Source organism: Squalius cephalus (assembly GCF_949319135.1).
Source record: "Squalius cephalus genome assembly, chromosome: 16".
Lineage (NCBI taxonomy): Eukaryota > Metazoa > Chordata > Actinopteri > Cypriniformes > Leuciscidae > Squalius > Squalius cephalus.
Genome location: NC_137137.1, coordinates 8,951,201 through 8,962,666, shown reverse-complemented (window position 1 = coordinate 8,962,666; position 11,466 = coordinate 8,951,201). Strand labels below are relative to the sequence as shown.

At 38.3% G+C, this 11,466-nt stretch overlaps 2 protein-coding genes across 10 annotated transcripts in view; one reads left to right on the top strand and one right to left on the bottom strand.

Moving 5' to 3' along the window:
- The window catches only part of elavl4 (ELAV like neuron-specific RNA binding protein 4), a 72,678-nt gene extending 71,365 nt beyond the window's left edge, over positions 1 to 1,313 (bottom strand). For 4 of the 9 annotated variants that reach the window (XM_079897327.1, XM_079897329.1, XM_079897320.1 and 1 more), the window contains exon 1: positions 197 to 269. In XM_079897327.1, the coding sequence (XP_079753453.1) occupies positions 197 to 244 (48 nt within the window). In that variant the 5' untranslated portion in view covers positions 245 to 269. Of the gene's footprint in view, positions 1 to 196 lie in introns of all 9 variants that reach the window. The other 5 variants (XM_079897334.1, XM_079897325.1, XM_079897326.1 and 2 more) reach the window with 4 other exon arrangements.
- A 6,400-nt stretch (positions 1,314 to 7,713) lies between these two features.
- The window catches only part of agbl4 (AGBL carboxypeptidase 4), a 334,149-nt gene continuing 330,396 nt past the window's right edge, over positions 7,714 to 11,466 (top strand). Inside the window, exons 1-2 of the mRNA XM_079897316.1 lie at positions 7,714 to 7,917; positions 9,541 to 9,663. Of these exons, the coding sequence (XP_079753442.1) occupies positions 7,881 to 7,917; positions 9,541 to 9,663 (160 nt within the window). The 5' untranslated portion in view covers positions 7,714 to 7,880. The remainder of the gene's footprint in view (positions 7,918 to 9,540; positions 9,664 to 11,466) is intronic.

Below are 11,466 nucleotides of genomic sequence, written 5' to 3'. Positions count from 1 at the left end.
AGAGGTTCTGCCTTCAGCTAGCAGACGTTTAACTGGACCTAAATGCTCAATCCCTGCACATTCATTTGGACCTGTCAGCTGCCACATTTAGAAGCATGGACACACTGATAAAACAGAGAAACATTACGCACAACAGAATAATGAACACACACTTAGAGAAGTGAGGTGACAGAAGAAGAAAATCCAATTCCTTTACCTCATTGCTCAACAAAGCAGCATTCAGTGTTCGGCTGATTTCAAACATCTTGTTGGCGGTGTTTCGTTTCTTGTCGCTTTTTGTGATGGTTTTTTTGCGTTCTCGTGGCTCTACGGCTCCTTCTTCTCTACTGGAAATGGGAATCAGTCCCGAGAAAAAAAAGAAAGAAAAATGAACAGATTAAAAAAAAAGAAGAAAAGGAAGAAGAAATCCTCTATATGTGCTGTCTGGCTGGATGTATCTTCTCCTCTCTCGCGCCCGTGTTTTCTGGTGCACCTCTGTTAAATGTGGCGCTTGTGCCCTGGCTCACGGCACACGACTGAAGAGTCAATATTTTTTTTTTTTTAGCTCCCCAGAGTCAGCACATTAAAACAAGCAGTCGGTCTGCCGGGCTTCTTCCCTTATCTGTCCTCCACACACTCGCTCGCACAATGCGTTACGATCCTCACACTGCTCTCTAGCAGATTAGTTCGTCCCAAAACATAGCTCTTAGTTTAAACTCCTCTCTCTCTCTCTCCCTCACCCTTTCTCTTTCTCTTTCTCTCCTTTCTTGCTCCCTCCCTTCCTCACACTCCCTCTCTCTCTATCTCTCTTTACCCCCACCCCACCCTCCACTCGCTCCCTCTGTCTATTTCTCGATCACGCTCTCCTGCAGTTACAGTTCACAGTGTTACCACAAGGTGGGAAGACTGTTCATAACAGACATGACACAGGCACATCTGCCTTTCCTGGCTCATCTTTTCCTCTCTGTTTGGCTTCACGGCTCTCCTCCTGCTGCTTGCGGGGAACACATGATCGCTTTGGCACCCGCTCACCTCCATTCTCCTCTCTCTCGCCTCCCTCCGCGCCTTCGTCGCTTCGCGACAGCCTCGTTTGATGTATGGGAGAGAACGGGGCTGATTTATAGACCAATAGCATTAAGAAAACTTTGACCAGTGGCACCTAGCCGGAGAAAACCCCTTCTGAGATGTCGACATAACGTTCCCGGAGCATATTTGTGAAACGGACACGTCTCTTCCTCTGAAATGGCATCAGAGCAAGACATTGGCGTAATTGTACACTGTTCAGTGCTTCGATTCACTGCTTCACATAGCTACACTGACCCCAAAATGCATTTGGATACCTACGTATGAATGTAAATATGTAAATATATATAAATGCCACTGCATTAGATAACAAAATATCAAACCGAGTCGTATTTATTTTACAGAAAGGTTGCACAAGCATACTTTCTGGTTGTCAAATGTTAGGGTGGCATGTGCATATTTAATGAGATGAAGAAACCTGTGGTTACTATGCTAGAGACAACTGTGTGAACTTACTTCATGCAAATACGACTTGACCTTGGTTAATTCTGAAAGGTCTTGCATCATTTGTTCACATATTCCAAATATGGCTTAAGTGTTCAAATATGTTTTGGGGCCATAGTACTGTATGTATAAAGGAATTTGTATAATGCCTGATTATTAAATTGCATAGACAATTTTTGTCTTTTAATTGTGTTGTGTTGGAATTTGCTGAAATATAATCATTGATTCATTAGAAGTAGTTTAAAAAGATAATAAACACAATAATCTTTAGATGAAAACTTAAACGCTGATTCCCACTTAGCAGGAGAAACCCGAGGAGTAATGACCTGTCCTCTGACTAATTAAACATCAACAACCAAACCCTTTATTTAATTTGAGAATTACATAGAATAATAAACAACCTGATTGTTATCCAACAATTGAGGTTATTTTCTGTGTAGCATTATTTGTAGGAAAATACAGTAATTAAATCAGATTTAAATCATTATATATTTATTTTAATTTAAGTTTTTTTTTTTTTACTTTCAATAACTGGTTGACTCATATTCTTGGCTTTAGATTTTAAAACGTTGTTTCATGTTCCTTTATAATTCTTTTATATGGACAAACTTATAAAAGTATGAGCAATCATGAGGTCATTGTTATTCATTGATTTATTCATAGACTCGCAGATGTATTCCCATCAGCCAATGACCGCATAACACTGTAGTCTTACCATTTAAAAAAATAGTATTCGATATGCATACTAAATTAGACTTTAACAAGATGTTTCATTTAAAATGTTTAGCTATAATTATAAAGAGAGTGGATAAAATTGTCAAGATTCATTATGTTGTTTTGTGTTAAACAATTACTTTTTAATTGTTCAACATTAAATATAATACTGTCTATGGCAAAGCCTAATCATCATCTTTATACCAACAGACGCAGCTAAACTCAGGTACAAGACAAACCACAAAACCACATGTTTCTCTCTCAAAATAACAAAGCATGCAAGAATAAGTCATTTTCAACCTGTTTTGTTTCTAGTGAGTGTGAAAAGCGGAGGTTAGCTAAAAGTGGGTATGACAGCAGGAAAATGAGCTGTTTCTTTCTTTCCTCTTTTTGAAAACTGCGTATGGTACAGTATGATCTGGTCTCCAGGCCCCATGAGAGGCGTGTGTCCAGTTAATAGCAGCCTATTGACACCGACCCATCTGTTAGGGTGGACTGAAGCCAACTGAAAGTAGAGAGATGGAGAGAGCGTTGAAAGAGAACACTACAATTTTTACGTCATAGATGGTGTACGCATGAGACATTTTTTAAAACTGTATCACATTTGTTTTTTATTATAACAATTTTGTACCTCCACAGCATCTGCGTTGTAGCATTTAATGCTAAATCCATTTAGAATAACATCATTATAGGCAAATCTTATGAAGTTAAGAATCCACCTAGTGGGTTGCATGCTAAGGCACCATTGCTAAAAGAGCACTGTTTTCTCACTCTCGCTGTAATTATGTTATCACTGTGCAGGATTTCATGTTTGTCAAGTACCGTAGCCTATACCGGATTTTAGCGTATACACCAGACCTGGTTAAAAATCGTTCAGGAGACATTGTGTGTAAATGCGCACGCACTGCCCATACACAAAAGAAATATATTTGAAATTTATTTTCAGAGTATATTTTGGAATATATGTAAATATTTGAAATTGGCCCAATAAATATATTTCACACTTAACATCATATATTTTTGTTATATTTCAGAATATATTTCAATGTATTTGGAATATATGCCACATATATTTTTGACACTGTTGGGGACCCATACAGAAAAAAATACATTGAAATATATTCTGAAATATAACAAAAATATATGATGTTAAGTGTGAAATATATTTATTGGGCCAATTTCAAATATTTGCATATATTCCAAAATATACTCTGAAAATGTATTTCTTTTGTGTATGGGTGGGATGGGCTGTCACTTGAATCATGGAGTCTACTGCTTGATTCCAGAGTCATCTGCCTCTCATTCTCCCTCCTCTGTCCACCAGGGTCCCAGGAGGATTCTGATTGCTGTCTCCATAGTGACTCTATGTGTCTTCATAAAGCCTGTTCAGAGCCTGCCCCTTCTCCTGTGTGCTGTCTGTTCCATGCAGATGACCTGCCATTCACTGCAAGGGACTCATGCGTGGATTCCCAACATGGTCCGTCTAAAAAGGGTTTCCCTGTACACCACCAAAAACATGTTGGAAATGCACACCCACACTTACAAACACTCAAGTTGAGTGTTTGCTTCAAATACCTCTAGCCCAAAGATAAAGTCTCATCTTTAATGTTTAGCTCAATCCAGTTTTGCCATAGCCGTCGGCGTCACACTCGTCTCACATCATTGTTAGCAGCATAGTCGGTTATAATGGTGGGGTAAAACTTATTTTGATGTGGAAAAACATTGCGTCTCGTGGGAACCAATTAAAAAATCAGAGGATCAAGAAGTGGACTGTACTTCGCTTTTGTATTCTATGATTGATGGGTTCATTAAATCATGTGTTCACTTGGCAGATCGCATGACAGGACCAGCGTGCGAAGAAGAAGAAATTCTGCTTTTGCAGGCATGTCATAATTGTCATAGGAATATATGCTGTGATTCTGTTTCCCCTACAATTGTATTTCCTGGTTTTTGTTCACAGATCTATGCAGTTGGTGTATGCATGTACATCGCATGCACCCTGGAGGAGATCGCTTTGAGCGATCTATATTTTTGTTGCTCGATTCGTAATACGAATTGACAGTCTCAATAAATAAACAGGGAGGCATGGAGCCAGATAATTGGAGATGTTAGGGAATGACATACCATGAAGGACAGCTTTTCAATTTTCAGTTTGAAGGGTGTACTGTGCAGCATCATTATTTAAAAACAATCAAACTACCCCGGCTGCCCTGCTGGTTGTAGTTTGCCGTCAAATATGATCGCAAGGGAAAAAATCATTGCCAATTTTGTCTTATTAAAGATGACCCCCGTTCTCTTCATCTGCTTCTGACACTCGCCGCTCCGCTCATAACCTGAAAATTAGTGGCTGAGGGTCTCTATGTCTGTGTCCTCCTGAAACGCAAGTCATATGGTTGTTCATTTGCAGGCTAATCAGAAAGCTGCACTATTAATGGAAAATGAATGAGGTCGGATTTGATTGTGGTTGATGGCAGAGGCTATGCTCCAATTGTCTTGGAATCCATACACTTTAATCAATCTATATTGAGAGACAGCCAGTGTCGGTGTGAGGAACATTGCAATTTAAAAAAAAAAAATTAGACACTTGAAGAGGGGTGGTTAATGACCTCAATCTCTGTCCGGATCTCACAATATAAGAAAAAGAAATATCAGCTTCTAGGTATAGCTAGAGATAATACTATGCTTTTTTAAATTCATATGAGGCTACATGTTGAGCGCTAACCTGCTTTATTTCTTATCCTGGAGTGAATTCCATTCAAAAGTGAGCATCTTCTTTTGAATGTAATTGAATGGAATCACTCAAATGTGGCCGTTTGAAAAATCCTACACAAAACCATACATCACATCTACTTTATTTTGAATCTGAATGTTGCCAAGAACATATAGTAAACACAACATTCATGTTTATACAATAACATTGTCGTGATAACTAACATTTGTATCAAATAGTCTGTGTGTCAACATTGGTTACAGGCAGTGATGATAAAAGTCAGGATCTAGGTCCAGGCTGTCCCAGAGGAAAAATTACCAATTGTGTTGATTTCTGTGGTTGTGGCTCCTAAACAGTGGTAAGAGAGGTTCAAAGACGGCTGTTGTCACGGTCTTGTGACCAAAGATAGCCTACGATAACTTTCTGACAGTATCATCTCACAGTGTGTTTGCTGCTACGGCCTACATCTACTGACTAGCCAAAAAAAACACAACATGAAATGGCATATTGATCAACTTAAAACGCTAAAACTTAAAACTACTTACCTCAAGCTCCATTTGCAAAATAGACATGCCAAGCTGGCCTCTTTTCCCTAGCCATAACCGCATCCATATTCTCCACTTTCGCTTACAGTGCTCTTCTTTTTTTCAGCGCACATAAAAACCACAATTGCCAAAGTGTGATTTATCTTGCTCTATTTGTTTACCACTAGCGTAAATAGCGCATGCTGATGACGTTTTATTCTTCTACTACCTTGCGTTGTAGCCTATGATTCAATAAGGCTGTTCACACTGTGCTTAACCCTGGCTTATAGTCGTTCTAAACACCGCTTTTAACCTTGGGTAAAGGAACGTTTGACACTTGTAATTTAGAAGCGGGGTTAGCACCCTTTTTACCTGGGGTTATGAAACCCTGCAGTAGGGTTAGCACCGCTTTTGCAGTGTTAACCCCCCATTGCGGTGCCAAACTTGTACAGTGTGAAATGATGCAGTGTTAAAATGTTAAAGCTAGACGCTTAGCAACAGACAACCAATCGAGTACATATTTGCATTTTGTACAGTCACGGAAACACTGAACTCGATAGTACAGTCGACAATACGAGGATGCGCAATGCTAGAGCTTTTATGTAAACAGGTCGCGTACTGCGTTCATCCAAGCAATGACACTGACCCCGCAAATATGCAGGGTTTAGGAGTGTACAATGTGAAACATCAGCTTATGAATACCCAGGATTAATTGTTAACCCTGGGTAAATTATGAGCAGTGTGAAACGTGAAGCAAGATAACCCAGGATACAGTTTACGCAGGGTTTAGAATAACTCAGGGTTAACTATTTAAAGTGTGAAAAGCCCTTATAAGTGTCATCATCATACAGTCTACATCCATGTCGTACAGTGTGATTTGTTATGATATTATAGAATTTCTGAACTCACACAATCTGTAGCTGGCATACGTAGACAGAATTTAAATACACAGACCAAACAAATCAATGCAATGAATACCAGGTGTGAACACTAATCAGACAATGAGTAACCAAGGAGACTAACCAGAGGTGGGAACAAAGGAAACAGAAAACAGAGCAAAACCTACTCAGGGTGAATTCAAACACAGGAAAAACACAAGACATAGTAATAAATTAAAAAATCAGCTTGTGTACTGGCTGTTTGTGTGGTGCCTGGTAAAAAAACAAACATGATTGTTTAAGAAAAATGTTTCAGAAATGAAATTGTGAGAACATGCCACCCAATATCATGTGACAACGATCAAATTACCTATACTGACCACTCAATGTGTCCATTGTCAATGGGTCTCTTGTGAAGGAATTCAGTTGCTCAATTTAGTCTGGAATGACCCTGCAAATAGCATCCAACACCAGGCAGAGACCTGAATAAATTAAGTCAAGACCAAGTCCAAATGCTCCCAATTCCATGACAAGTCCAAGATAATATGGTTTTGGGCTGAGACTCGAGATGGACTTGTTCTCGGACTGTGGTCACAGAGTACTACAACGCTGATCCACATCCTTATAATTTTACATGCATAGCTGTCTGTCCTGTTTTTCCATATTTTCCATTGGGACGTTTGGGTGGAACATAGCAGCTTTTTTTTTTGCCATTAGTCTGTAGTTATGTCAGCCATTAGCCATTATTAGCTACAGTAAAAAATGTTGGGTTATTTTCTAACCCAACCATTGGGTTACACATATTGGGTCACTTTGTTGGGTTATTTTTCCAAATTTATTTATTTTTAATTTTTTTAATTGTTGGGTAATTTCTAGTAATAACCCGGCTGTTGGGTTACGTATGTTGTTGTTGTATGTACACTTGTGTATTTTGAATTTATGTAGGCTACACAATTATGTATATTTACATTAAATTCTAATATTTATTTTGTAATTAAAAAATATATTTGATGAGACATATTGTTTTATACAAATGAACAATCAAAAGTTTATTAGATAAAAAAAAAATTGTTAACTTAACTTAACTGTTGGGTTACTTTTACTTTTAATTAAGTGAGTATAATTTACTTAATTTGCTACTTTCTAGTGGGAAGGACAATATGTTTGGGCTATTTTCCTAGAAAAGAAAGTGTACATTTTAAGTCCAACTTTTTAGGAGTAGCACACTTGCATAGGTGGGTTCAAATCAAATAGACACGAAAAAAAAACATGAACGCATAATATAGTGGATGTTATAGTGCATGTTTTATCAGCAGCTAATAAAGGGCTTGTAGTCTGTAAACACTGCTGACATTTTCTCTCCATTTGGACGCTTTGCTAGGCGCGTTGTGGGGAGACATCCGTGTGGCTGGGGGAGCTGTGCGCTTTTCCCGCGCTTACACGCACCTGCTGGTTACGTCAAATCCTTCCTCTCGCGCCGCCGCAGCACGCCGTCGTCTTGGAAACGCTCCTTCAGCGTCGCAAGCCTGTGTGAGGCTGTATGATCGGATGATGGAAGAGAACAGCAGAGAACATCTCGATACTGGTGTGTAAAATTAAAACACATTCATACAGAGTCATATGACATTTTCTATTGACAGACACGCGTTGGATGCTGTCTGTGCATGTAGAGCGTGCAAATGTAGCCGTTAGGTGCATGATATGAGCGCTTCGTCCATGTAAACACAGTGACTGTTTGCTAACGTTAGCCCAATAAACCTTATTATTGTGATACTCTCCAGCACTCAAGAGAGTCAAGACGTTACAAAGCGTCTATGTATTGCGATATATATTCACTTACAGCTAGATAAGTCATGAAATGCAACACCACGTGTGCTTGTAGTCCAGCCTTGTTAAGGTGGACACTGGTAACGTTATATATTCACACTTTAATGGCTTTACTAACGTTACATCTTTACGAGACTACTAGGTAAAATTTACAAGACATGTACTCGTTTACCCTAGCTTTACAAGTCCTGACTAACGTTAGCTAGACTAGATGTTCACTACTTTGCTAGTATTTACACAAGCAATGCTAGTAGTAATCTGATCAGACAGCCTTCTCTGAAAATTTTCTGAGATTCAACGTCCTATATAAATTCATCCTATGTCTCTCTCTCTCTCTCTCTCTCTCTCTCTCTCTCTCTCTCTCTCTCTCTCTCTCTCTCTCTCTCTCTCTCTCTCTCTCTCTCTCTCTATATATATATATATTATGGGACATTCCATTGACAAAATTGTTATACTGTACAAATTGTATATTCTATCCCTTTACACTAACTCTACTGCTAAACCTACCCATCACAGAAAACTTTCTGCATTTTTACATTTTCAAAAAATATCACTTAGTATGATTTATAAGCAGTTTTCCTCATGTAGACACACACACACACACACACACACACACACACACACACACACACACACACACACACACACACACACACACACACACACACACACACATTGGCCAATACTGTTAGGTTGTTCTTTGGATTTTTAGCACTACTTAAATGGTTTGTTGACTCAAAATGAAAATTCATCTTCATTTATTTACCCTAACCTCTTTGCAAACACTTAAGCAGAATGCATAATTTAATTATTCTAATTATTTAATTCTTTTCTTTTCTTTTCTTTTCCTTTTTTTCTCTCCATACAATGGAAGTGAATTGTGTCTGAGTGCTGTCATTTCTGCCTAACATCTCCTTTTGGCTTGAGTGGAAGAAAGAAAGTGATACAGATTTGGAGTAAATTAAGACACCATTTTTGGAGAACAATTTCTTTTATAATGTCTGTTTTTTATGTTTAATTTCCAATGTCATTTTTCATGTTATATGTTAATTTCATGTTAGCCTATATGTTAATCATTTCATGTTATATATGTTAATGTAAAAATAATTCAATGACTCAATAGCATCTGTGTTGGCACTGTTTTTGTCATACACACAGTGCACACTGATCAACAACCCTGTTTGGATGGCCGATTTCAATTGCTATGTTACATAAATATGGTATAACTGTTGCTTAATAATTTTGAAGTCAGCAACAGATTGAGGAGTCATTTTTTTTTTTTGGTGTATTAAAATGAAATGTGTTTTTTGATATTTGAAGCAGTGGGCCAATCACAACGTTTTTGACTTTACTGTATGTACTTCTGAATTTTGTGTGGCAGATAATGAGGCAGGGGGGGAGGATGCTCTGGTTGGGAATGTGAACAAACTGATGATCACCCCTCCAGGATACACCGGACCACCCAAGAAAGGTCATGTCATCTTTGACGCCTGCTTTGAGAGTGGTGAGAGATCTGAGTATTTGTATTTTTTAGTCCCTTTTTCATCCCTATACTGAGTCCTGTCATGTCTACACTACCATTCAAGAATATCATTTATTTGAAATAGAAATTGTTTGTAACATTATAAATGTCAGTATATATTTACTGTAATTTTTGATCAGTTAAGTGGATCTTTGTTGAATGAAGGTAAAAAATATATAATAAATTCTAACTGCCCTCAAACTTTTGAACACTAGTGTAAATTCTGGACCATTAGCACAGGATAAAATTGTAAAAATGGACTAAGCTGGAATAATAAACAGCATTTTAACATTTTAAAATGTACAGTGAGTAAATTGCTGATAAAATATATTTTTTAAATATGTATATTATTCTAAAGTCATATTAAATATTCATTGTTTATCAGACATTTACAAAGTAAAAGGAATCTAGAACCAATATTTTATCAGCAGTTTACTAACACTAAATTGCCATTATAAGCTTGTGCCGAGTTTCACGAGTGTAATGTAACATGTTAAAGGGGGGGTGAAATGCTCATTTTCACTCAATCTCCTGTTAATCTTGAGTACCTATAGAGTAATATTGCATCCTTCATATCTCCAAAAAGTCTTTTGTTTTATTAAATTTTTAACAGAAAGATAGGCTGTACCGAGTCTTTCCGGAAAAAAACGAGCGGCTGGGGGCGGGCCCTGTGGGCGAAGCTTAGCTGTGCTAACGCGCCAAGCTAGTGACAACACACAGAGACATTTGTTCAACAAACAGTTTTACTCACCGTCCGGTTCCAACGCATGACCGCAAACCTTTATCATTGTGACTGCTCGATCCTTAAGCATTAGACGATCTGCAAATCCGTGGATCTGGGATTTGAAAACAATCATCGTCGAAATGCAGGGAACAACAGTCTTACACAACTCCGTTTATGCTCAGGAAAACAAACTCCATCCACGGGTTCCTTAACGCTGGGTTCTTTGGGAATCTGTGCAGGGTTGTCTTGCCCTGGCAACCAAAAACACACTTCTTTGGTGACATTGACTTCCCAAAAGCCGGGCAGGGCGCTTTGATGGCGAACTGCTTTCACTCTCTTGCTCTAGTCTACGAGTGCGCGCGCGGCCGCGATCTTACCGGAGAAGTGCCCTTAGGACCCATATAAGGAAATTCCGCCCTATCTTACGTAAGACAGAGCCATACTCGAAAAAAACTTTCCGAAACTTGTGACAAACCGGAAGGAGTATTTTTGGAACAAAAATACTCCTTCAAACGTACAACTTAGTTTTTGAAACTTTGTCCATGTTTAGCATGGGAATCCAACTCTTTACCAGTGTAAAAAACTCAGTATGCATGAAATAGCATTTCACCCCCCCTTTAACATAAGCGTGTGACGTTGACATGTTCATGATCTAATTTATCTAGTACATAAACAGAATATTAATTTAACAGCACCTTAGTTGAACAATATGTTAACATGGCAGTTAATTATAGATTCAGAAGGATGAATACGGTGAACAGCTAGAATAACCCACTGTTACCACTACAAATGTGATACACCCTTGAATTCCCAGGAGAGCAGTAGACCTCTATCGTCAAACATGTTTGTGCAAAAATCATTGTCAGTGTCTTTTGTTTAACCATACTATTTTAGCATATGGCAGCACAGCCTGAGAGAAGACTATTGTCCATGTGAGCAGGGCTTTTAATGGACAATTATCTCCCTTTTAAATGGAGGGGTAAAAATTGAAGTGTTTCATTTGAAAGTGACTGCTCTTGTCGGTCTACCTCACTGAAAACTGTAATTAAAGCAAGTTATGA